The sequence below is a fragment of the Pteropus medius genome, unplaced genomic scaffold (assembly GCF_902729225.1).
Source record: "Pteropus medius unplaced genomic scaffold, Ma_sr-lr_union100, whole genome shotgun sequence".
NCBI classification, from domain to species: Eukaryota; Metazoa; Chordata; class Mammalia; order Chiroptera; family Pteropodidae; genus Pteropus; species Pteropus medius.
In genome coordinates, this window is record NW_024349803.1 from 17286154 (window position 1) to 17311970 (window position 25817).

At 36.9% G+C, this 25817-nt stretch overlaps 2 protein-coding genes across 7 annotated transcripts in view; both read left to right on the forward strand.

Annotated features, from left to right (window-relative positions):
* Window positions 1-14776, forward strand: part of TOPAZ1 (testis and ovary specific TOPAZ 1) — a 63498-nt gene extending 48722 nt beyond the window's left edge. The window contains 4 exon segments of the mRNA XM_039837462.1: window positions 4858-5022; window positions 6304-6507; window positions 11123-11306; window positions 14477-14776. Of these exon segments, the coding sequence (XP_039693396.1) occupies window positions 4858-5022; window positions 6304-6507; window positions 11123-11306; window positions 14477-14696 (773 nt within the window). The 3' untranslated portion in view covers window positions 14697-14776.
* A 1775-nt stretch (window positions 14777-16551) lies between these two features.
* The window catches only part of TCAIM (T cell activation inhibitor, mitochondrial), a 32694-nt gene continuing 23428 nt past the window's right edge, over window positions 16552-25817 (forward strand). For 2 of the 6 annotated variants that reach the window (XM_039837477.1, XM_039837480.1), the window contains exons 1-2: window positions 17058-17208; window positions 23754-23826. In XM_039837477.1, coding sequence (XP_039693411.1) covers window positions 17082-17208; window positions 23754-23826 — 200 coding nt within the window. In that variant the 5' untranslated portion in view covers window positions 17058-17081. The other 4 variants (XM_039837481.1, XM_039837482.1, XM_039837479.1 and 1 more) reach the window with 4 other exon arrangements.

Sequence of the window (25817 nt, forward strand, 5' to 3'; positions counted from 1 at the left end):
CAGGTACATGTAAACAATTCAAGTGTTAGTGCTCAATATTCTGGTTTTTAGTTATCAGACAGACTGGTGCATTTCAGTTTCTACAAACCCTAATCTCACTATTCAATATAATCCACTGCAGAGTTTATCTCTGTCAGTAGAATACAAAGGTCCTGTACACCTTCAGAAAGGTTGTACTAATTACATAGTCCTTAGCAGTGTATGAAGTTGCATGTTCTGAAACACCCTTGACAACTTTGAATATTATTATTTTTCTTATCTCTGCTAGTTTGTAGGGCAAAAGTGATATTCACTGCTTTACTTTGCATTTAATTGCTTATTAGAAAATTTAATGACTTTTCTCTTTTTTTACTTGTACTTATGCTTTTGTGAATTACCAGTTCATGTTCTTGGTCTGTTTTTGAATTGTGATATTTCTCTTCATTATTGATTTAATAATGTGAGTATTCACTACATACCGAGCATTGTGCTAAGTGTGTTACTTGTGTCATCTCACTGAATTGACACCAAACCCGTGAGGTAGGTGATGGTATCCCACGGTCGGGACACTGAGGTTCAGAAATCACACAACAAAATAAGTAAGCTCTACACCAATACTATTATTTTCCCTAGTCTTTCCTTTAAATGGACTTTATAGAATTACAACAAGAGCGCAGAAGTACAAACCACACAGACCTGAACTAAGCTGATCAACTACCTGAGCAAAATGGTGATTCTGATCTTGTTTCCATAAATCTAAGAAAGAGGTTCTCAAACTCGAACATCAGAATACCTCAAAAGGCTTGTGTGGCCCACCCCAAGATTTTCTGATGAATTAAGCCTAAGATGGCTCCTGAGAAATTGCATCTTTCACAAATTCACAGATGTTGCAGATGATACTGCTGGTCGAGGGACCTCACTTTGAAGACCACTGCCCTACAGCACTCTCATGTGGTGACTTCTCACACCTCACCCACGTCCCTAAACTATACTTCCTCAAGTCACTCCCCCAGTTTGCTAACTACAAGCATCACCATTTTTATTTTGGATACTTTATTACGGATTATCTGTGAATTTTCTTCATTTAACTATCCCTGCATCTTTGCACCATCCTAAGGAGGAAATGGCTGGGTTTTTTGGGGGGTGGGGGGAGGGTTAAAGATTGTTTTTCTAGTTTTATTGAGATATAATTGACATACAACACTATAAGTTTAAGGTGTATGGCACTTACATAAATTTTGAAATGATTTCCACAATAAGTTTGTTCATTTCATATAAATACAAAAAAGAAAAAAAAGTTTTTCCCTTGTGATGAGAACTCTTAGGATCTACTCTCTTAACAGCTTTTCTATATGTCACACAGCAGTGTTAGCTACAGTCGTCATGTACATTACATCCCTAGTACTTATTTATTGTATAATTGGAAGTTCATACTTTTTAACCTCTTCCATCCAGTTACCCCACCCTTCAAACCTGATCTCTTTTTCGAGTTTGGGGTTTTTTTTAGATTTTTTATATAAGTAATATCATATAGTGTTTGTCTTCCTATGTCTGACTTAACTTAGCATAATGCTCTGAAGATCCATCTATGTTGTCTCAGGCTGGAGTTTTCAAAAGCATGTATATATATATATATATATGTTTTTTAGTTTTTCTTTTTTAGAAAAATGTTAACTTTTTTATACTAGGAAATTAAATATAAAGGTTAGCTCGAACACCTGGACCAGTGACTGTCATTACAGTAATATAAGCATATAAAATTTTTTAACATATTTTTTAAAAACTGTATTGTCTTTATTTTCAATCACTGGAAATGTCGTGTTAGTCCAGTGTTGTGTTAGGCCCGGCCATCTTCAGCCTGTTTTGATACCACAGTTTTACTTATCTCTGACTTATCTAGGCATAGCCACTGTTTGGATCATCAACACCTCTTTCCCAAATAATTTTCACCAAATGTGAGTTCTGGTCATTTTCAGTGATGGGATATTTGATTTTTATTAATTTCTTCTTTGTACTTTTCTGTTTTGCTTCATTTTTATAGTAATAGTTTATTTTTAAAAAAAAAACATTATTTTAAAAGTAAATCAACCAACTTGACCTCATCCTAAGCAATAATATATTTGAAATCATAGGTTTAATGTGATTTTTATATTTAATGTAATCTTTATATTTTTTATAATGCACAAATGGCTTATTAAAATTATAATGTAACATCTAAATTTAGTTTAGGTGCCATCAATGACATATATATATCACACTTAGGAAAACTTCATGATTTTTTTGCATTTTTGTTTGTTTTCTTCTTTTGCCCAACTGATATTTCTTTTTATTTAACATAAACTGCTTTTTAAATCTTTTATAATTTTTGTTTTGTAACATGCTTTAGGCAGTCCTTAGCTATCTCAGAATTACAGATTCACCCACATGGTCTTCAAATTTTTTTATTCATCGTTACTTTTAAATTTTGACATGAAGTGGGAACCTAATTTTATTTCCCCAAAATGTCCCAACTCATCCTTTATTCACTTATTTGAAATGCCACTTTTGTCTTAGAATCTTGTATCTGCTTGGGCCTGTTTCTGTACTTGTCTTCCCTCCCAGAGATCTCTGTTTCTGTGCTAGCACCATACTCTTTTTTGTTAATGTAGCTTTAGAGTATGTGATAATATCTGTTTAGAGGAGACCATCCTCACTCCCCTACTTTTCCTCTATTCTTTGCTGTTCTCAAGTGTTTATTCTTTGGGGAATAATTCAGAATTATTGAATTAATACAGCTCTGTAGGAAATTTGATTGGGATTATATTAAATGTAAATAAAGTCAGGTTTTAATACAGCTCTGTAGGAAATTTTAATACAGCTCTGTAGGAAATTTGATTGGGATTATATTAAATGTATACATTAAAGGGAGAACAGATATCTTTAGATACTCCCCCCTCACAGTATTCACCATTGTAAAGAATGGTCTCACCGACTGGCCTAGAAATTCATTCACGCAGACTATCTTAATAGTCTTTATATTCTCAGTGCCTACATTCAAAATCTTGTACAAGTAAAACTGAATATGCATATGTTGGAAGGTAAGTAGATAAAGAATGGCAATTATAGAAAATTTGCTTGCCTTTCGACTTTGAGATATTTAAACAAATGGAAACTATTCCCCAACTCTGGAACAGAGAAAAATATGAGGATCAATGTAATCAGAATTTTTATCACCATAAAACTAATAAACTGGTTTTTATTCTTGAGAATTCTTATAAGAGTTTTTATAATTTTTTTATAAAAGTTTATGTTGATAGAGTTATGAATGGGTTGTATTAGTTGAAAGTTATTAATTTCCAGTGATTTCCCAATTATTAGTTTTAGTTAACTTTGGTACATAAAACAACCAACTTACCCAGATTTTTAAAATATAATTACACAATTTGATAAGATTTCAAAATGAATCTCCTAAAAATATCTTTTCAAAAAATATATTATTCTACCTTAACAATAAAGAATAAGTACTAAACAAAAAACAGTGCAATTTTCATGAGAAAAGTCCACATAGTCTATTTATAAGTGTCATATATCCACCAGATAATATGATTAACAAAAATATTTGAACTTAATCAAAATGAAATTTATAAGGAATGGAGATTTAGCAGTTTTACTTTTTTGTGGGAATTATGTTAAACAAATGAACTGTGCAGTCTTTCAAGATAATAAGTTCATTCAAATCTCTCTATACTGTAAAATTTAAGCACATTTAGACTAATGAAGGTTTTTGTCTAAATGAGTTAATATTCGTAGAGCACTATTTGTAAAACATTGCCTAGCACATAGTATAAATCAAGCCAATCACATGGGCTCTAGTGATTTAAAAACAATTTCCTGTTTTAAAATTTTATACTAGATACTTAAGGCTTTATTTTAGCATCGTATACTTGAATTATAAAATCTTTCTTTAATACCTTTTGTATTCACTGTGCTGGGAAGGCCACAGAAGAAAAAGATTACATGGCTCCTTCATTTAGTCCAGTTGAAAAAGAACACAGAAGTGTTCTTCGAGTGTTAAATAGCAATGCTTCATCCTGTGTCTCATTGTATGTATGATGATTGAGGAAATTAGGTAAATGAGAAAATATTCACATTTCTAACATTTTAGCACCTCAGTGTTCTGTACTAGCCTCCTATTGTTCTCAATGAGAAAATCTGGGCAGAACCAAGGAACTTCAGCATGATTCATAATATTCTTTTTTTAAGCTATGTGATGGGCATATAAGAGTTCATTTTATTATGCTTTTATAACTTACATAATTGAGGTATTCTGTATGTATCAAATATTTTAAAATAAAAATTGTTTTTAAACTTGAGATAAGCTATTCTCCAATACCAAAATTAAACTATGTCCACACAAATATTTTACATTATTACAAATATTCATTATAACTGAACATTTTGTCATATAAAAATAAACTTTAACTTCAGAATCAATAACTGATTAGTACTCTTAGAAAAATGAAGAATTACAGACAGAAAAGGTTGAAAATCACATGTGGGATATAAACCTAAAAGCAACAAATGAACAGGACAGACTCATGGACATGGATAATGGACTAGTGGTTACCAGAGGGGTGGGGGAGGGAGGAAAAATTAAAAAATATAAAATGTTGAATAGAAGTTAAAAAAGAAAAATGAAGAATTAAAAAATAAGTGTAATAGGATGGTCATGATCATCACTATGTAAGTTGTTTGTAATAAATTTGAGCTATGGTTGTCTTTTCTGAGTACATAGATTTAAGTTTCGTCACTTTCCAAAAGATATTTAAAAACATTAATTGTGATTATACTGAATAAAATTTTCAGTGTAAATTATTAGTACTTTTTTCTTTTTGAAAGAGTCAGAATGGATAATCAATACACCACTGTGGCCTTGTGATAGATTGGATGTACTCAATCGACATAATCTGCTCTGTACAATTGCACATGAAATCTTAGCCAAGAGCCTTTACAGACAGACATTTGAAGTTTTGCAAAATCTACCGGGTTTTCAAAATTCTCAAGGTATGTTATTTAAAAGTCTAGCTTAATTATCCTTTGCCCATCTGGTATTTAACTGTTATAAGAAGCAGTTCTCCACCTGTTTTGGTTGACTTTTATATTCCAGCATATATTTTTAATGTTGTTTTCTGTGAAATGTGTTCTCTGCAAATTGAATATGCTTTCCTGAGGATTGAAAAAAAAAATCAGAGATGCTTATTTTGGGGTGGTTTGTCAGCAGTTCCTAACAGAAGCCTTTTCATCATTCCCCCTTCCCTAGGTCTGTCAGCTCTTCAGCAAATAATATATTAAGTGCTCCTAGCAAGCATCATATCTTAAAAGAATTCATTGCATTGGAATAATGAAGAATACTTTTTTGTATCATTTAACAAATATAGAACTTAGTTTCTATTACCTTAGAACATAGGTAAACATGGAATAAATAGAGGAAATTAAGCAGATGGCAAGTTCAAAGAAAGAACATCAATGTGGGCAATGATAGATAGTGCTCTTGAATGCTAAAGCTCAGATCATATATGTACAGGAAGAGGAAGTCCATGTTAAGGGTAAGGAGTGAAGGCTTTGGGTCAGAAATGAGCTGAGTGGTGGGTTAACATATAATGAAAACATTAACCCAAGGGCCTCCCCTCAGTGCTTTATCAAAGTTGCTGTTTTAGGAAAGTCCCTCTGATGGTAATGTTTAGGGAGAGACATAAAGGTGAGAAGATTAATTTCCTGATAAAGCCTGAACCCCTAAAAGATCCTAAGGTGATGAGGACTTAGAGTCTAGGTCATAGATCTAACTGGCTGAATACAGGGAATAAAAGACTTGGGAATCTCCAAAGTAACTTCACTTTCTTTTAAGTGAAGAATCGAAAGGAATAGAAATAAAGGATTTTTTTTCATTTGCAAGTGAATATTTATAAGGGGATGATTTATTTTTAATTATGGGAAATAGACATCTGAGGTCCGAACTGTAGATAGACTGCAAACAGAACCGTGCAGTCATTCATTTGAGACACCACAGATGCAGTCACATGAGGGGATCACAGACAGGTGTCAGTGCAGCCTCTGCAATCATTGTCAAGCTTCCTTTCATATTCATTACAAAGTAAATGAATGGTTATACTTTTGTTGAAGGCATTTTTGTTAGAGAATATGTAAAATGACTGCATTTTAGTGATGTGACACCTGCAGTGGGTAGGAAAGTGCCAAGGGTAGCAGAGGGGAAAGAAAAGTAGTAAGAGAAGTTTGAGAGGCTAAGGTAGATCAATTTCATTATATCAATTATTTTTTTCTTTTCAGAAACTGTGGAGGTCTCACAGTATAGCCTTCTTTTTAATAAACTCCTAGATGCCTGTATAGAAAGCAACAGTCTTGGTATGTCATCCTCCGTAGCAGAATTTATGATTTCAAAGAGCATCCCTATTGATTTTTCCTTTCTTAGAAGATTAATTACTTCTTTAGGAAGGAGTTGTTTATGGCTCAAAGCCAGAGCCCACTACAAAAGTAAGTTACATTTAAAATTTTTTAATTTGGTATATTGGTTTTGACTTTGATTTGCTAACACTGAATCCTTGTATAATATTTACAACAAGACATTTAAATATGTAAAGAGCAGTTGATACACATTCAAAGATAGTGGTCTAAACAGATCTGTCCTCTCTTTTGACACCTATTATTTCTCTTGTTTCTAATTACCGTATTTTTATTTCTCTGCACATTAATATGTCCACTGGAGGGTGCACAGAGGAAGTAAATGACAGAACCAGTTTGGCATATCTTATAAATATGTAGAAGTAAAACAATTGAGTAGAATGAAGTTTAAGGAATATTTGCATATTTTATTTATCCCTGCTATATTCCTGATCTTTATAATTTGGAGTATTCTATATCAGGCCATATAGGAAGTACAGAGCGTGCCATTACAGTGAACATGATACATAACAGTTTTTCAAATAGAACTCTGTTAATCTATTTACAGCTATTTCTGTCAAACCAGTAAGCCAGGAAAACTAATGCTTTCTCTAACCCAGCCGTCTCACAGGTACTTTAATTAGAAAGTAATTCCACGTAGAGTCTAGATCTAGAAAACAATCCTTTTCTGCCTTCCTGCAGCAATTTGTCATAAATTTCCATTTCTATCACTGTCATTTGTATAACAAACACTTAAGTACCTATTGTGTCACCACTGTGCCAAATGTGTCAAACATCCCAGCTACCCCTCCCTGCACAAAAACCTCTCTGAACTTGGAAGTGTTTTTCACACTACCAGCTGTGATCAGGTTAGCAGGTGGTAACTTTTTTCCCAATGAAATGGGAAAATACGTATTAGTGTGCATTACAGGTAGTAAGGTTAAATATTATGTGATAAAATTTTCATTTCATTTTATAAATGTATACAAGGTCATTATGTAAAATGTATCTTAAGTGACAATAAAGTTTTGAAAGCAGTATTTTTTTTAAAAGGACAATCAGAAATTTAGAGGAAAAGTAGAACTGTTTGTCTATAGCACCTCATTTCAATTTTGTGTTTATGTTTCAACTCATACTATTTCCCTGCAGACTGCTAGAAATCACACACAAAGTATATACATACTATCTGCTATAACTTCTTGATTTTAATATAAATGGGGTTATTTATTTCCAAATAATTGTTCAATTTGAGGAAAATGCCATCAGAAGGTATTGTATGCTACAGGAACAAAATATAAGCTTGAAAACATTTAAATGAGATTTATATGAACCTTTCTATTTTTTAGTTGGAAAGAAAATTTTATATTAAATCAGCTAAACTTAATCATGTATTTTTAAAAATTTTAATAAGATATGTAATAAGCTTTGTGGAGATATAATTCAAATACCATGTGGATATACAGTTCACCCACTTAACACATATAATTCAATGGTTTTAGTGTATTTACAGTTGCACAACCATCACATAATCAATTTAGAACATTTTCAGAAACCCCATCTCCATTAGCAGTCACTCTTCTTCCCCCAAGGTTTTTCCAACCCTAATAAGAATTTATTTTTAAAGCGTTTTTTTTAGCAATCTGTTAATGTCTAGGTACAAGTCAGTACCTTTGTTATTAGCACTTTCACCTTATCTAAACACGTCTATGCCTAATTTTATATGCAGTGAAACTCCCGGGACTTATGTAAGTGAAGTTATGAGTAAAGAGTATTTGGGGGGCAGAGAGGGTTTAATGTACCTGAATTATAAAATGAAATGAGTGATTTATAGCCCCTGATCAGTTTTCAGAACATCTCACTTCTTGACAGTGTTGACATTTGAAATATCATTGGAACTCTCTTTAGATTTATCTTCACACACAGCTTAACACTGGCTAGAAAAGCCTTTCAATGCCTTATACAGTAGGCCCCCCTCATCCATGGTGTCATTTTCCACAGTGTGTTACCTGCAGTTGACTGTGGTCCAAAGTATTAAATGGAAAATTCCAGAAATAATTCATAAGGTTTGATTTGCCCTCTATTTTGAGTAGCGTGGTAAAACCTGCTTTGTCCTGCCAGGGATGAGAGTCATCCCTTTGGCCAGCATATCCACACAGTAGATACCCCCTGCCCGATAATCACTGATAATCACAGCCGTCCCTGTTGTCAGATCGACTAGCACTGTATCACAGTGCTCATATTCAAGTAACCCTCATCGTACTTCATAATCATCTCAGAGCGCGAGAGTAGTGATGCTGGCAATTCAGACATGCCAAAGAGAAGCTGGAAAGCATCTGTATGTATAGGAAAAAACATGGTATGTATAGGGTTTAGCACTGTCCGCGGTGCCAGACATCCACAGGGAGTCTTAGATTGTCTCCCCCGGGGATGAGGGAGCACCATGGCGATCACATCCACTAGTACCGGTAGGGCTGTGGTGCCCATGCCTTTGTTTTGCTTTTTTTAAAATATATCTTTACAGTTGAGATAATTTCACATTCCATAAAATTCACCCATTTAAAGTGTACAGTGCAGTAGTTGTTATATTCAGAGTTGTGCAGCCGTCACCACAGTCTAATTTTGGAACATGTCCCACACCTCCAGAAGAAACCCTAAACACATTAGCATTCATTCCCCATTCCCTGGATGTTTCCCGCCAGACCCAGCACCAGGCAACAACTGATCTAACTCCGTTCCTGTGCATTTGCCTATTCTGGGCATTTCTCATAAATGGAATCATGCAATATGTAGTTTTTGCAACTGGCTTCTTAGACTGAGCATAATTTCAAGGTTCCTGTTGTAGCACATATCAACATTTCATTCCTTTTTATTGCTGAATAATATTCCATTGGATGGAATTTGTTTATCCATCAGTAGATAGACATTTGATTTGTTTCCACTTTAGGGCTTTATAAATAACACTGCTGTAAACATTTACATGCAAGTTTTTGTGTGGACCCACATTTTCATTTCTCTTGAGAGCAGAACTGCTGGCTCTTATGGTAAATCTATGTTTAGCATTTTGAAGAACTGCCAATCTATCTTCCAAAGAAGCTGCACCATTTTATATTTACATTCTCACCAGCCATGTATGGAATTGCCAATTTCTTCACATCATCACCAATACTTGTTACTGTGTTTTTTACTTTAGCCTTCCTAGTGGATATAAAGTGATACCTCATTATGGTTTTGATTTGCATGCTTCTAATGACTAATGATGTTGAGCATCTTTTCCTTATTGGTCATTTGTGAATCTTCTGTGAAGAAATCTCTGTTAAATCCTTTACCCATTTTTTTGCACATTTTAAATTGGGTTTTTCTTGTTGAGTTGTAAGAGTGCGTGTGTATACACACGTACACATGTACACACATATGTGCATACATATATACACATACACACTCTAGATACAAGTCCTGTGAATTTCATGATCCTACATGAATTTCGAATGTTTTCCATTCAGTGAGTTGTCTTTCACTTTCTTGATGACTCTGCTTTGCTTTTGTTCCCAAACTAATCAGACAGAAATTGTCCAGAGACAGTAAAGTTGCCTTCCTGACGCTCCTGATTTGTTCTCTCTTGTCCTAAAAATACTACTTTTCTCTTAGAGCTAAAAAGGCAGGAAGGGGAGATGTTATTAGTATGTCTTCCCATTACTTCCTCCACTAAAATCAAGTAGGAGTATTTTTCTTTTCATATTTGATTTTAGAGGGGGGGGAAGTAAATTTTTAGTGAATTTAGTAAATTTCTACTTAATTTGTTATTTTTTGTTTTCCTCTTCTGGTCAGAAAAGTAAAACATGAATGCATGTAAATTATACCTACCAGCAGCTAGGAAAGTCAATGAGTCAATAGTTTGTTAGTCCTGGAAGTGACCTGGACTACCTAGTGATTAGAAATGCAAGTAAAATTATAAGTAAAGAGTATTTGGGGGTGGGGTAGGTGAAGAGAGGGTTTAATGTACCTGAATTATAAAAAGAAATGAGTAATTTACAGTAACTGATCAGTCTTCAGAACATCTCATTTCCTGACAGTGTTGACATTCAACATATCATTAGAACACTCTTTAGAGATGGGACTACCTAGTGGTTAGAAATCCAAAATCTGGAGTCAGAAGGTCAGGGTGCTTTACCCAAAGCCCCTCATCTATAATATGGGAATTAAAATTAGATAAAACCTACATGTTTAGCACAGGTACCTGGCATATAGTACATCCTCAAAGATTAGCCATCATCATCCATATTGGAAAGATTTCTTAAATTTATCTTAAAACATTTTAAGCAAATTGTACATACAGAGTTAAGTTGGTTTTAGTAAAAGATAACAATATAATATTGCCTGTAGACTATTCTGGTTTTTTAATTATTCCAAAAGTATGTTGCACTGACTGTGGCTTGAAATAAATGCGTAGTTGCCACAATGAGGCTCAAAAATCATTTTTCAGAGAGTTTAACATATTTCTACTTCATATTTAATGTTTCAAAAACATTTTACAAAGAATAATTTCACATGTACTAGGATAACCTCACTACCACATAATTCATGTAATATATCTGCTTCTAATGTGAAGACTAATTCAGTAATGTAATTATTGCCTATGGATATTTTGGAAATCTAGGTTTTTCACCTATTGGCGTTTTAGTAAAGTTTGATCTATTATTTGATTTTTCAGGTGCTCTTTCATTGGGTTGCTACCCACCATTAGAGGGAAATTTATACCGAAAACTTCTACTGATTCCTTCTTATTTATCTGAGATTGAAATGCTTTTAGCTATTGAAATCTTCCTGGTATCTAATGCTAGTAGTATCCAGAGTCCTGGTACTTCTACACAGATGCTGCAGATAGTTTTGAAAAGGTTGGTTGGTATAACTTCTAATTGCATCCTGAAAGCAGATCGTGGCTTCCTACACCTGCCCTAGAATGTAAATGTTATATATATTTATATATTTTTGTTTGTGTATGTTTCTATGTGTGCTTATATATATACGCTTATATAAATGCATATTGTGTATTTACACACTTTGGTAACATTTAAATAGAGAAAGGATGTGACCTATTTGAGACTTAAAACCAAATTAGTAGCATTCAACAAAAACTTTAACAATTTCAAAGATACTGTTAGATGTTCAAAGAAATAGGTCCTCTTTAGGTATCAATCTTTTTCATGTACTGATAGCTTTTAGATGGGTACCTAAAAGTTATTTATCTTTTTGATCAATACAGAACCAGGTCTAAAAGGGAAATATGTGATAATTTATTAAGTTCAGTCAAGAATCCTGTTAAGGACATGGTTTCATAGTGTAGTGGTTAGCATGTTTGCTTTACACGCAGAAGTTCCTGGGTTCACACCCCAGTGGAGCCACGGTCCATGGTCTATGGCCATGCCACCCTGAACAAGCCCAGTGTCTGATCTCGGAAGCTAAACAGGGTCGGGCCTGGTTAGTAATTGGGTGAGAGACCACCTAAGAAGACCAGGTGCTGTAGGCATAAATAAAACTAAAAAAAAAAAAAGAATCCTGTTGAAAATAAACCCATTAGCCTAGTTTCCATATTTTAAAATGTTGCAGTAAATGCATAAATATTATAATGTAGCTGTTGAACCAGAATAGATCCCTTCAAATAATTTTTTCCAGGTTCCAGAATTTAGGCTTACAGCACTGCAATTTCTTGTCAGCCTTATCCAGCAAACTTGAATTATGAAGATCTCATGGGACTCCTGTTTTAGAGCTTCTTGACAAGAATTTTGCTTCAGTTTACTGGTGTTACAAACCAGATCCTCAGATTGAATATTCTATCAGTTATCTATTACTGTATATAAATTATTCCAAAACTTAGTGGCTTAAAACTGCAAATATATTATTTGTTTCTGTGGGTCAGGAATATTGGAGTAGCTGAGCAGAATGGTTCTGGCTCAGGGTCTGTCACATAGTTGGAGTCAGGATGTGGTCGGGAGCTGCAGTCACCTACCTGATGGCTTGACTGGTGCTGAAGGATCCGTTTCCTGGATGGCTCACTCACATGGCTATTGGCAGGAAGCCTCAGTTCCTCTCCACAAGGGCCCTTCCATGGGTTTCTAGAGTGTCTTCATAATATAACAGCTAACTGCTCTCAGAGTAAGCACTCCAGGAGAGAAAAAGCAGGAGGAAGCTATAGTGCCTTTGTGACCTGTATCAAGAACTGAAGGCTCTGAGATTTTACCCTATTTGCTGGCTACAAGTCAGCATGCCAGTTTCATGGGTCCTAGCACAAGACATCAGGCCCCTGGGTTGGGAATAGGACTTTATTACTCATGGTATAGCAAGCAGCAGGATTATCTGCATATTTGTATCTCTTCCTCTTGCTCCCAAGTCCCACATATGGGCCCAGAGGATACCTGCACATGCAGTGGGTTCTGTCACAGGAGAGGAATCCTGAACTTCAGGAACCAGAATCTCCCATACTGAGAAATAAGCGTGCCTGCCCCATGGCTCTGCAGGAATACACTGTCTCTGCCTTGTGAGGCTGTAAACACAGCTGCTCTCTGCTCCACTCTTTCAACACTGTCCACTCCATAAACATCCTGAAATCCAAAATTTCCAAAAATGCAAGAGACCCACGGAGAATTATCATCTGACACCCTAGTGACCAAAGTTGCACTGTCATTTCTGCTTTACTCCTTGTGATAAACGAGTCATTTAATCCAGCTCATACTTAAAGGGAGGAGAATTGGGAAATAGTTTTAGGGCCACCTTTTTAAAACCAACTAAAATTAGCTTTCTTTCATTATAGCTCTATTCTGAGGGCTCCCTTATTTACCACTGTGCAGTACAGTGGCTGAGGCATCAAGGGTCCCTATCATCCTAATGAGGGTTTGGTTTTCTCTTAGCTTTCCATTTTCCACACACATGCAGCCTCTGTATTCATTGTTCAATTGGTGGTATTTGTGACCTCGGTGCATAACTAGTGACGTGCCTAGATCTCTGATTTTTGTCCCCACCAATATTGTTTTCTCTATTATGAGCCCCATCTTGTTACATTAATCTCCATGAGAGAGAATTTTATTTATCTTCAGAGTTTCCAAAACTGCACATAGTTGGCACATGGCCCAGCCTACCAGATTCCAGGCACCAGTTCCTAAGCCAGAAGGTACTAGAAGGCCCCTGACCAATCTTTCCTCCGACCACTGGCTCCTGTTCCAAGTGGAAGTCCTCACGCCCAGCACTATGGGTGACACTGGTGTTAGTGCAGGTGGGCTCATCCTCCGGCCTTGCTGCTGGGCCCTCGAGGTACTGAGAGGACACGACAAACAAAAAAGTGTTTACTATAACAGCCACGTCTCTAAATACTTCCCATTCCCGATCCCATAGGAAAAACAGCCATAAGGCATGCATTTTATGAAATTTGGAGACTAGTATAAAAGGTATTAGAAAAACAAATTCTAGTACTTTGTGAAGTACCTCAAATCAGGACTGAAGAAAAATAACCAAAATTATTAGTAAAGAATTATAGCTATAATTTGTTACCAAATGTTAACTATATATTAAATATGTGCTTATAATTAAAAATAGGCCATATCAGGGTAAAACATGAATGTCAGTAACTCCAAACTTAATTAAATTCAATATTTTTATGCATTATAATGAATAATTATGTGATTTTTAACTTCGAAAATACAAAGATTGAGGTTGTTAGCTGAGTTCTAGATCAGTGTTTTTCAAACTGCGGGTCGTAGCCCATTTGTGTGGTGAAATCAAGTTACGAGGTTCCAACCACGTTACGAAGAAATGAGAATAGAAAATAGAGTACACTGTCATAAGGGTACATGTTGTTTTGTCAGAGTTTTGTTTTTATTATGAGGGTGTATACCGGATCACAGTGTAAAACATCTTTCTTACTACGTGTGGTCAAAAGAGTTTGAAAAACCCTGGTAGAAGAATATAGTGAAAAGACTGTCATAGCTTAGTACTAATCAATAAAAACAACTGTCTTTTGAAACTATAGAGCTGCTTTTTAGAGTTCTGACTTCGTGAATTGTTAACTTTGTAGATGTGAAGAAAACAAATCTCGGAGCAAGGATGATTATCAGGCTGCTGTGGAAAGATTAATTATGGCTGCTCGTTTATCAGATCCAAAGCTTTTCATTAAGCACATGACCGTCAATGTTAATAAGGAACAGGTTTATAGCTTGGAACATTGTTCTGCCCTGAAGTGGTTGAAAGAGAACATGAAGTGGGCTGGAAAGGTTTGGCTTTTCAATAACCATTAGTTTATAAAGGCTTTTTTTTTTTTTTTAAGTAATCATTGTTGAAAATAAAAGGCAATAAAAATAAAGATGGTTTTCACTATGTTCAGCTTTTGCCTTTTATTGATTTATAGTAAGTTAATAATTTTCAAACACTAAAAATTTTGATTGACATATAGTTTGTAATGGTTTTAGCCACACTGAAGTGATTTTTCAGATTACTTTTTGACTTCTCTTTAATTTAGGTAAGCCTAAATATGGAAAATCCCTATTTATTTTGAAATCCCATGAAAATCATGAACTGAGTATCTTGCAGCATTCAATAAGAGGGGGATATAAAAGGGAAAATATGTAAGCAAGTAACTTTGGAGTTTTCAGAGAAACTTTTAGGAGTATGAAATAGGTTGACTGTATACTTAGTCCAATTTCTAAAGCCTATTACACATCTGTAAAATAGAATAGTAAAATAATATTGAAAAATGACTCAACACTAAAATTCCAGAGTACTTCCTGAGTTATACCAAAAAAAATTTAATTATCCTGTGAATAGTTTTTTAGTGTATCTTGAATACTATATGTATTTTGAAATTCTGTAATTTCTGTGTTACATTAGGTATGACTAAAGAAAACAGTATTTTTAACAAATATACCAGAACTTAAATATCCAAACAAGAATCATTCCTTTTAAATCATCTTAGGAAGTTAAAACTCCTTTTCTGAGTCAGCTTCAGAATCTGAAACAGCCATTCTCTAAGGTGGTCATCTGCAATCCTTAATTTGGTACTTTAGATTTGATACTTTAAATGATAATTTTAAATCATATAGAGAAAAAGTCTTAATACGATAATAAAAGGCTAAATCATGACTAACGAAACTGAAAATACTTCTTAAAGGAGTTCCCAAAATATGGTAATGGCAACGCCTTTGGAATAAGTCTATAACCTCACAAGACTAAAAAAGTTAATTCCTAGCACTCAGCAAAATGCCTATGATGAATGAAATGAATTCTATAATGAATGAGATGTGGGAAGTGAGGCGGGAGACGTCAAGAAAGATGGTCAGTTCTCTAATCTGAACAAACTGGGTGACTGACCATTACTGCAATTACTTAAATGCGGAACCTAGAAAATAAAATAGCTTTGGAGAAGTACTACCGTCAGTTTGAGGTGGTAGTACGCTTTGAAGACAAGCGGAGAATGGTAAACGGGCAATTATAAATTAGTCTTTTCCGTTGGTGGTAACTAAAACCCAAAGAGAGGAATTAGAGAAATATGAGACTGTTTAGATGTTGGCAGAATAGCATCTGAAAGGATGAAGACGCGAGATGATAAATGAAGCTTTTAGGGAAAAAACAGCATGGATCGCACAAGTGATCATCAGATTGTTTCTAGTGAGAAATCAAAAGCTCTTAGGCTCTATCACATGGAGCTTTTTTTCAGTCAACAATGCGAAAAGGTTGAAAAGGGAAAACAGCGGTTATTCCAATTTGCCTAATTGTGCAGGCAGTTTCTAGGCGTAATCAAAGTCACAGGAGCAAAATACAGCTAATAACAAAAACCCAAGCTGGTAGTGGAGAATGCCTAAGGTTTGAAAATAGCCAAAGTCAAAGGAAAATGCAAACCGGAGAAAAGTTTTTTTAAATTAGGTATATTTATGTAAGGACAGCCAAAGGTCATGCAGCAATAAGGCCTGTAAAATCTGGACAGTCCGAAAGCTCCGCGGACCAGCCGGAGCCCCGTCTTCGGGTCCCCTGGGTGTTGGGAGGGTTTGGGGGGGCCGACGCATGCGCGCCCTCTACCGCCACCCCTCCCGTCCCCCAGCTCCAGGCCGGAGCGCGTGCTCAGTCGCCCTTCGTTCCCCGCCCCCTCTACCGAGTCTCGGACCATGTCTCGCCACCTGCTGCCCAATCACTTCCGAGTCCCACCAGCCCAGTCCCTCATACATCGCGGTGCTCACTCGCGCGTCCTAAAGCTCTGCGCGGAGCACGCGGAGCTCCCTCCGGGCCCGGCGATAAGAAAGCAGCAGCGCGAGGGCTTCAGAGCGGCGAAGAACGCGGGGCGACCACCTGGGCGCCGACGTCAGCGCGGGGCAGGGTGCACGAGAGGGTTTTAACCCGAGTCGCGGGCTGCGCGCAGGCGCCCCTGGGAGGAAGGCCTGGCACGCTTCAGCCAATGAGAGCGCGGGCTGCGGCCCCGGCCCCTCGTCCGGATTCACCTCCCGCGACCCGCCGCGGCCGGCGTCGGATGGCCAGGTGGAGCAGAGCGCGCCCCGCCGAGCTCTTGGAGGTGGGGGCTCAGAGAACGCTGCGGGTAGGAGCTTGTCGCAGCTGCCCTCAAGCGGGGCGAGGGCTGGCGGGAGTGGCGGGCCCTGCGGCGCGCGCTCGGCGGCCGGGCTGGCGCCCCGGTGCGCATGCGCCGCGAGACAGCCCGCGCGGACCCGCACAGCCCTGCGGGAGGAGCGACCGTCCTCCCTCCTGGTACCCGGTGGGAGGTGAAACAGGTCGGAGAAAGCCCTCGCGTGGACACTTACCTGAACTGTAAGGAGCAGGAGGGGAGGGGCTCCAGTTGTGCCTTCAGGCTGCTCGGGGCAGAAAAGGGGGTCGCGGCGGGCAGCGCGCAGAGTCGCCTTAGCTGGATGTGCTAACTTTTGAACTGAGGCAATGCCAGAGGCCGGAGTGTCCGCAGCGCATCTGCCTTAACTTGTTTTGAAATGAGAAACCAAAGACCATTTATTATTATTCCGACTATAAAATTTCCCCGGAATCTTTAACTTTTCATAGGAAATGGTGATGATTCAAATCTCATAGCAAAAGATTTAGAAAAGGAACCTAAAGCATTTACTTTGCTCTTGCCACAATTTATTATTAATTTATCTAATAGGACTTCCAGCTTTTTCTTTTTCTATGCCTTTTTTCCTTCCTAGAGGAATATCCAGCTGAAAAGCAATAAAAAATTTCCTGCCTTTATCCTTCCTTCATGGAACAAACTGCTTTTGAAAACCGTACAAGATAGTTACTAAGGAAATTCACAATTTAAATGAGAGCAGCCTGAGGATATTAACTTTGTTAAAATAACTTACTTTCAAGTAAAAATTATGCCAAATGGCCAAAGATCAGTCGTAGGACCTCTGTTTGTCAAACACGTTACTGTTTGTGTATCTATCAAATGTAAGCAAAACAAAACAATTTTTCTTAAACTACCCATAATTTGGCCTTTCCACCAATTTCTACCGAATTTTATTTGAAACTGCACAGATGTAATGCTTCACTTAACAGCACAGAATTTAGGTTAAAATCAGAAATTTTCATTTTATGAAATAGAAGCTAATATCACTATTAAGTGGGTGATAGCAGCCATTTACGATGGTTTATAAATGAATTTTCCCATCATCCCCATCTTACATCTTTCACACAGACAGGACACCATCTCCCTGTAAAAGACCTTACACAGCCACCCACTCTAGAGGTAGCGCCTGGGAGTTTCCCATAATATTCTGCATGGATGTTACCATTTCATATACTACATTGTTTTGTAATTACCTGCTTGTGTCTTTCCCCTCTCCTAGGGCTGTGCATTTTTGGAGAGGTGGAATTGTCATGTTTTTCTATTCCCAGTACTTTGCACAGAACCTGACACAGAAGTATTTGATAAATGCCTGTTGATTAATTAAAAACCCAGGATGCCTTCCAAGTCTGACAAGACAGTGTAACCATTTTAATTATTTTGTAGCATGCTTGAGACTTTTCCAAAAGGAAGAATAGTATGCTACCTGGGATAGGTACAAGAACCATCCATGTCAGAATTTGTCTGATGATTAGAACCCTAAAGTTGACCTGCGTGCCCCCAGGCTTTCCGATTATTTCTCACTAGCTGACAAGAGCACCCACTGTTTCTACTCTGAAACAGTGTACATTTGTCTGCTGATAGTAATTTTTCTATGTAGCTAGTCCTGTAAGGGAAAGAACCACAGAGCTGCATCTTCTACTCTTCTTAGCAATTATATTTCTCATAGTAAATTGAAAAGTTGACATTGTAGTTATCAGTCAGGCTCCTATTGTATTCCAGGGACCTGTTTATTTCTGGCTGAAGTGATAAAATTGGGTTCTTGGTCTTGCAAAGAAGAGGGCTGACCCAAGATCTGTGCCACATAAAAAGGCAAGAGGTTCGGCCTGCCCACTAGCTGTGCTTTAACTGCTTTCAGTTAGAAATTTTTTTTTTTTAATCTCAAGAGGCAGGTAAACCATACAGGAAACTAGTTCAAGCAAAACTTTAAAACTTCATTTGGTTTTTTAACATACAATGGAGTATCTAAAGATCTTTCCCTGAGTTTGTATTAAACAAGTATTTTTAAAGAATTAAAGCTTAAAAGTTTCCTGAAACTTCGATCCTGTAAAATGATAGAAACAGGATTCTTTAAGCAGTGGTTCTCAGACTTTAGTGTGCATCAAAATCCCGAAGGCATGTTAAAATGGATTGCCAGGCCCCACCCAGTTTCTGATTTTACAGGTCTGGGCTGAGGCCTGATAATTTGCATTTCTACCAAGTTCCCAGTGATGCCTTTGCTGCTTTGAGAACCACTGCCCTAAAGGTGGTTTCCTTTTTTACTTTTCTTCTTCCCTCCTTATCCCTTAGTTGTCAGAGCCCACTCTTAAAAGAGATCTTATAGGAAATTTTCAAAAAGCTCATAGAACTCCAAGGGGAAACCATCTTTCCTTTCTGGTTCTTCAAAGAACCTGAAAAAATGTTTTTCTTTTTTTTTTTCAATGATTTAAATAGGAAATGATCATTCTAGAAAAATAATCTGGTTGAGTGTATATCGGAATTATTAAATCAATATCCTTTTATGTATATAGGCATTTTACTGTAGAAATATGAATTGTCCACCATTGGGGAAGAGTAGGGATTCTTGGCAAAAAAAATAAGTCACATTCCCTCATATTGCCCCTCCACCTCTCAGTTGAAAAACACTATTTTTATTAATTCATTAAAAAAGACAATTCCAACAGCACAATATAACTTTTATTATACACACTTCAGGATTTTTTTGGTTGTTTGTTTGATTTTTGGAAGAGATGCTACTACCATGGAAAATTGTCTCTTTGTTGCTTAGCAAGTGCTAACTTTTTTTGTCTTCAAATAGTAAACATAAACAGCCATGTTTATTTGTTCCTATAGTTTCAACTTTTTCCCTAAAGTTTGTGAAATCAAACCATTAATTTCTACCTATTGGCTTGTATGTGGCCTCGCACTCTATCTGTTTAAGACTTTCAGACATTGATTCCTTATTTTGATAATTCTGAATTTTCCAGTCACAAAATTTGTTTTCAGATAAAATGTTGTATTTAACTGCATGTTCCAGCTACATGTAAAGCTTTATTAGGAGGGAAAAAGAAGAATTTTACAGATTTTTTTTATACACCCTGAATTATATCGTAATAGTTGCCACGCTTATGAATATTGTCTGTCAGATGTTGCTAAATCCCTTATGTACATCATTTTACATAAGTTTCACAAAAATCCTGTGAGATATATAGCCCCTACTTTCACTCCTAAAAACATGTACAAAAATCTGATGTGAGATCTCATATCCAGAGACCTAAAAATAATCATAATGTTCTAGATTACATTTCATCTTTTAGAAACAGCCTTTAATGAATATTTCCAGTATTCTACATGTGCCTTGCAACGTTTTTTTCTTAAATATACAGTGAAGATAACTTGAGTATCAGATAAAGGCCAAACAATATGTTTATTGTTGTTTCACTTGTATTAAACTTGTTAATCGTTATTGCTAGTATTAGTTAGAATTGTAATTTTTTCCTTTTTTATAAAATAAAGACAAAATTTGATAAGATGTTTCCTAACCAAATTAGACATTTTTTACAACGAAGATCAAGTTTCTGACTAGTCTTGTCTAGCAGACTGTTATATCGTCTTAGCTCAGAGTTGTCTCACTTAATGAAAATGTTTAAATTTCAAATTAAAGGACAGTCTGTGGTGACAGTCCATATTACACAGGTGCTTCCACTGTGATGACATGTACACATTCCTGGAAATCCTGACACTCTGCAAGATAATACACTAAAATAACAGGGTTTATGGGGAAACCATATACACCAGTCAAAGTAAGACCTGTGGAAATCTCTACCTTTTCCATCTGTGCCAGCAGCTTCCCAAGTTGCTTGATGTAGTGGAAAATGCAAGGATACTTGAAGCCACCAACCATCTGCTTCTTAATCCAAGAAAGGAACTCCCGGGGGATTTTCAGGTTTTCGCTTAAGTCTTTAAGTATAGCGAAAGCCTTTTTGTAATTGTAGAAAGCCCACCTCTGATCACTCCAAATCATGAACATGCTGAGGAAAAGCTGCATATCATATAACATCTTTTTCCCATTTACTGATTGCAAATGCACATAATCTAATTCCCATCCAAGAAACTTTTTTTATAGCAGAATAGACCGCTCTTCGACCTCCTGTGTTATTTACCAAGTGAGGAAACAGGAGAAATAACTTGCCCTTGCTCACTCAGCTAGTTAGTGCTGGAGTCAAGATTTGAATACAGATCTCAGACCCTCCAGCCCCTCTTCCCCCACCGTTGTGCAGGCTGCCTTCTCTGACAGCATCCTGACAAAGTGGTTTTGACTTGCACTGGCTTAGACCAGCACAATCCAATAGAAATATAATGTGAGCCATAGAAGTAATTTTACGTTTTCTAGTAGCAAATTGCAGAAGAATTAAAACCAGGTTGTGTTTTGCTTTTTAAAAAGCAAGAAGAAACAAGGGAAATGCATTTTAATACATTATTTCAATATCTAACCGATACAAACAAATACGAGATACTTTGCACTTTTTTTTGTACTAAATCTTTAAAATCCAATGGGTACTTCACACTTAAAATACTTCAAGTGCTCAGTAGCCACATGCAGCTAGCAGCTACCGTATTAGACAGCACAGGCCTAGATTCTAATTCTCTTTCTCTACTGCAATGTGTCTTTTTAAGAAATAACCTAGTCACAAAAAGCAAGAAACACCCGACTCTTAATCTGTAAGGGCCAAATTTTTTTTATGTTTTTTCTTTCTAAATCTAGAAACCATAACTTAATGTTCAGACTCGTATTTGAGAACATTTTATTTTCATTGGGAAAATCTGCCGCCCCATTTCCAAGTATTAATGTCTTTGATTAGTCATTGCTCAGCAGTAGTTTAGTTCTGCCCTGTGATACAAAGTGAACAATGAATAATTTTTCTGGACAACTGAAGACCAATACTTTAAGTACAGGAACTTTTCCTTGCTTTGATATTTTTTATGGAAACACTTCTAAAACATGCTATATAATTCTCTGTACAACATACTTTATGTTCCATTTCATGTTTGAAAGTTATAAAGGATACTTTTTTTTTAATTTTTGCAATTTTGCTATAGGTAATTCTTTGGAGACTAATTCTGAACTAACTCTTAAATCCTATAAGCTGTTTTCTTGTCTAAATCAGCTATATTTCCTATCAATTTTTACTCATAAATGTGTAGATATGTAAATTCCTGAATAGTACCTTGGCTGCCTGTCTCTGAAATTGTTTATGAATCAGATTCGAACCAGCTAATTTTTTCAAAATTGGTTTCAAAGTTTTTATTGTTTTTTGTGTGTGCTTTAACTTTCAAACTTCAAAACATTTATTTCAAATCAGTTATAACAGTTTCTTTTCTTTTGATGTGTTGCTTTTGAAACGAGTAAAGCATGTTATTTAGATCACCTATGTTGTTCGTCAGATGGAGCCATTTCGATTTTATGAATTTCTAAGATTGTGCTGCAAAAGACAATCAAAACAGGTTGTATTGTTGCAGTCATAGGCCTGGGTGCATTGTTTAGGAATTTTAGCTTTTCAAGCCTGCTTTTCGGATCATTTTATGCTGAATAACAGATGGTGGTTGGAGCTTTGCTGCATAGTATTTCATCTTTTCAGTCAGATTCTTGGATGATCATATGCTCTTCTCAAGTATTATTCCTCATTCCTTAGCCACAGTTTTAGCTCACTTATTAGTATCTTTGCAGTTAAATGGCATAAATTTTTTTGAATAATATAAAAACCGAAATGTCATTACGTGTGAGTGTGGAGAGCTGTTTCTTGTTGAGACAGATCTAGAACACAGCCCCAGGCTGTCTTTGGGCAGGTTTCCCAGAGCTGGGGGCCTGTCCCAAACACTGAGTGAACAACACTCATTCCTGCTGTATTCGTTTTCTTCGTTTAATTTATGTGACAAAAACATTGAGTTTTTTTAAAGATCGTGTTACATGTTCATTGTAAATAAACTAGATTAAAAAAAATTAAAACACTTAATATCCTACCACCTAGAGCTAGCTAGTTACAGATTGCGTATGTATGTCCTTCTAGTCTTTCCTGTGTAGGCTTTGAGGCTTGTACCTGTGCTGTCTTCGCTAAGTCCGAATTTGATTTTTTTAAAGATTTTGCATAAAGATTTTTGTATTTTGGATAATAGTCTTTTTTCAGAGATGAGTGTCTTTTGCAAATATTTTCTCCCAGACTGTGGCGTGTCTTCTCATTCTCTCCTACATTTTCCGTTAGAGAGCACAGGTTTTTCGTTTCAGTGACGTTCACTTTATCCGTTCTTTCTCCAGTACCACTCGTCTTGATGCCTGTAGCTTTAGAGTAAGTCTTGATGTTGGGTGGTGTCAGTCCCCCAGCTCTGTTCTTCAGTACTGACTTGGCTGTTCCGTGTCATTTGCCTCTCCATATACACTTCAGAATGAGTTTGTCGATACCCGTAAAATAACTCCCTGGGGTTTTAATTGGGAACGCACTGACTCTATACAGCAAGTTAGGAAGAACTGATACCCAGACAATGTTGACTCTTCCTAGCCATCACCATGGACTATCTCTCCATTTATGTAGCTCTTCTTTGACTCCCTTCATCAGAGTTTTGTAGTTTTCTTCGTACAGATCTTGTACCTATTTTGTTAGATTTATAGCTAAGTATATCATTTTGGTGGGTGCTAATGTAAATGGCAATGATTTTATTTTCAAATTCCACTCGTTCATTACTGCTGTCTGCTTAACTCTTTAAGCGATTAATGGATGCCTGGAAGTTGACGTACACAGATGTTCAGAAATGTTTTGCCACCTGAGACCTGTAAGGAGGTAAGCTTTGTGGTCCGATCTATAATTAGTATTGGGGGGAGAGGGTATCTGTTCTGCATTTGGCTGATCCTAATTTATTGTTATTTTTTAAGTTCTAAAGTGATATTATGGCAGAAGGCAAGAAAAAAAAAAAGAAAATGAAAATTTATAGGAACAGCCAGCTCCTGCAAGTGTCCATTCAGAGCAGAAAGTGAAAAGACTGCCATCTTTCAGAATAGTTAAGTGAGAAAAGCTCAAGAGGAAAAAAAGATGACGTTTGTCCTTAGCACAGTTTTTATCATGTCGCCCTCAAGTCTACTGCTATCATACGGAAAACCACTTTACATTTCAATCGTAAAGTCATTTGACTGCTGTATTTGCTATTAATGTATGTATCATCTAAATCCCAAGTCGAGCTCCTTCCAGCAAGACACAGGACTCCTCCACTGGGTGGTTTTGGCTCAAGGACTCCCCGTTGGCACGGCTGAGCCCTTCTTGGAACTCTGCTGCAGCCCAAGACTTTCTACCCAACACTCCTTCCTTCCCTCACTCCTTCCGCAGGTGTCAGGCCCGAATCGTGGTCCGAAAGCTCTCCCTACCTTCTCCTAAATTTCCCAGTAATTCTCTTGCCCATCTAATCCTGTCTGGGCCTCTGCTTCTCAGCAGACCCAGACTAACACAGCAAACAACAGAGATAGTTGAGGATGGGTAGGTGGACGGAGAGAAGAACAAATGACAACAAATCGTTTACACCTTAAAGGGGTATGGTGGGCCACACAGTTTCTTTTTTTAGAGTTTAGAAAAGGTAAAGACCATTTATAATGAGGATTCCAAAGGGAAGGTTCTGGGGGAAGCGGGTACATTGCTTCCTGGCACATAGTCGGCGTGCAGTAATTATTTAGTGAACACAGTTTGGGTGGGTGGAAGTGGGGGACAGAGGATGTATTAGAGCTTAGACATCCTGTAGCACAGGGAAGAATGGGGATGGTCACTGGGGCTGGGACTGAGGGTTTCCGTAAGGAGTTATTGGAGATTAAGTTGGAAAGATAGATTGGATAGGATTATAGAGCCCTTGAAATACCAGACTAAGGAGTGGATTTTATTCTGCAGGAGTTGAAAAGACCATCTAAGGTATCTTAATAGAGAATACAGTGGGGCTTTGAGAAAATCAACTTGTGTACAGTGCGGTTAAGGCAGAGAGGAGAGTGAGTAGCCTGAGAGGCTATGCAGCCCGGTTCTGTGGTGATAATGGCAGCAGAGAAAACGGAAAGAAGGAATGATTTCAAGGGACATTGTCAAGGGAGGAGAAACAAGACTTCAGGACTGACTGGAAATGGGGTGGGGTTGCTGAGCTGATTTAGGCAGTGGTCAGTCTGAGGTTTTGCACTTGGCAACATTGAGAAAAGTGGTGCCATGGTAACAGAAATAAGGAAGACAGCCCTGGGTCGAACCGTCTTAACTGCTCCCTTGCCTTCTGTATCCAGGCTGAGTTTAGAAGGAAGATAATGACCTCTGCTCCTTTTTTTAGACTTGCAAAATTCGAGAGGCCGGCAGGATGGCTAAGTGTCTGTCAGGCATTTGGAAATGAGAGCCGAAGTTCGGATGGGGGATAGAGCTGTCACATTGACTCACACGGCCTCTTGCTGAGGGCGTTCATAGCTGGCTTACTGTTTCCTTTACTGTTCAAACTCCTGTTCTACTCTTGAATGCACGACCTATATGTTGACTTTATAAAAGGTTCAAATACATGCAAAAAAAAAACAAAAGGTAATCTGAAAATACGTTAGCGGTCTCCAGATTGTTTTAAAAAACAAAAAAACAAAAAACCCTTCAGAAATTATTCTATAATCCTACCATTTTAAAAATCTCAAACTTTTTAAAAGACTCAGTACATCTAATGTATGAGACAAAAATGTGTCCAATGTTTAGAGACTCCTCTACATAGCCTGCTAATAGAATAGAAAAGGTAAATTATAATGTGCAAAAATAGATGTCGTAGAAATGCGTCCCAA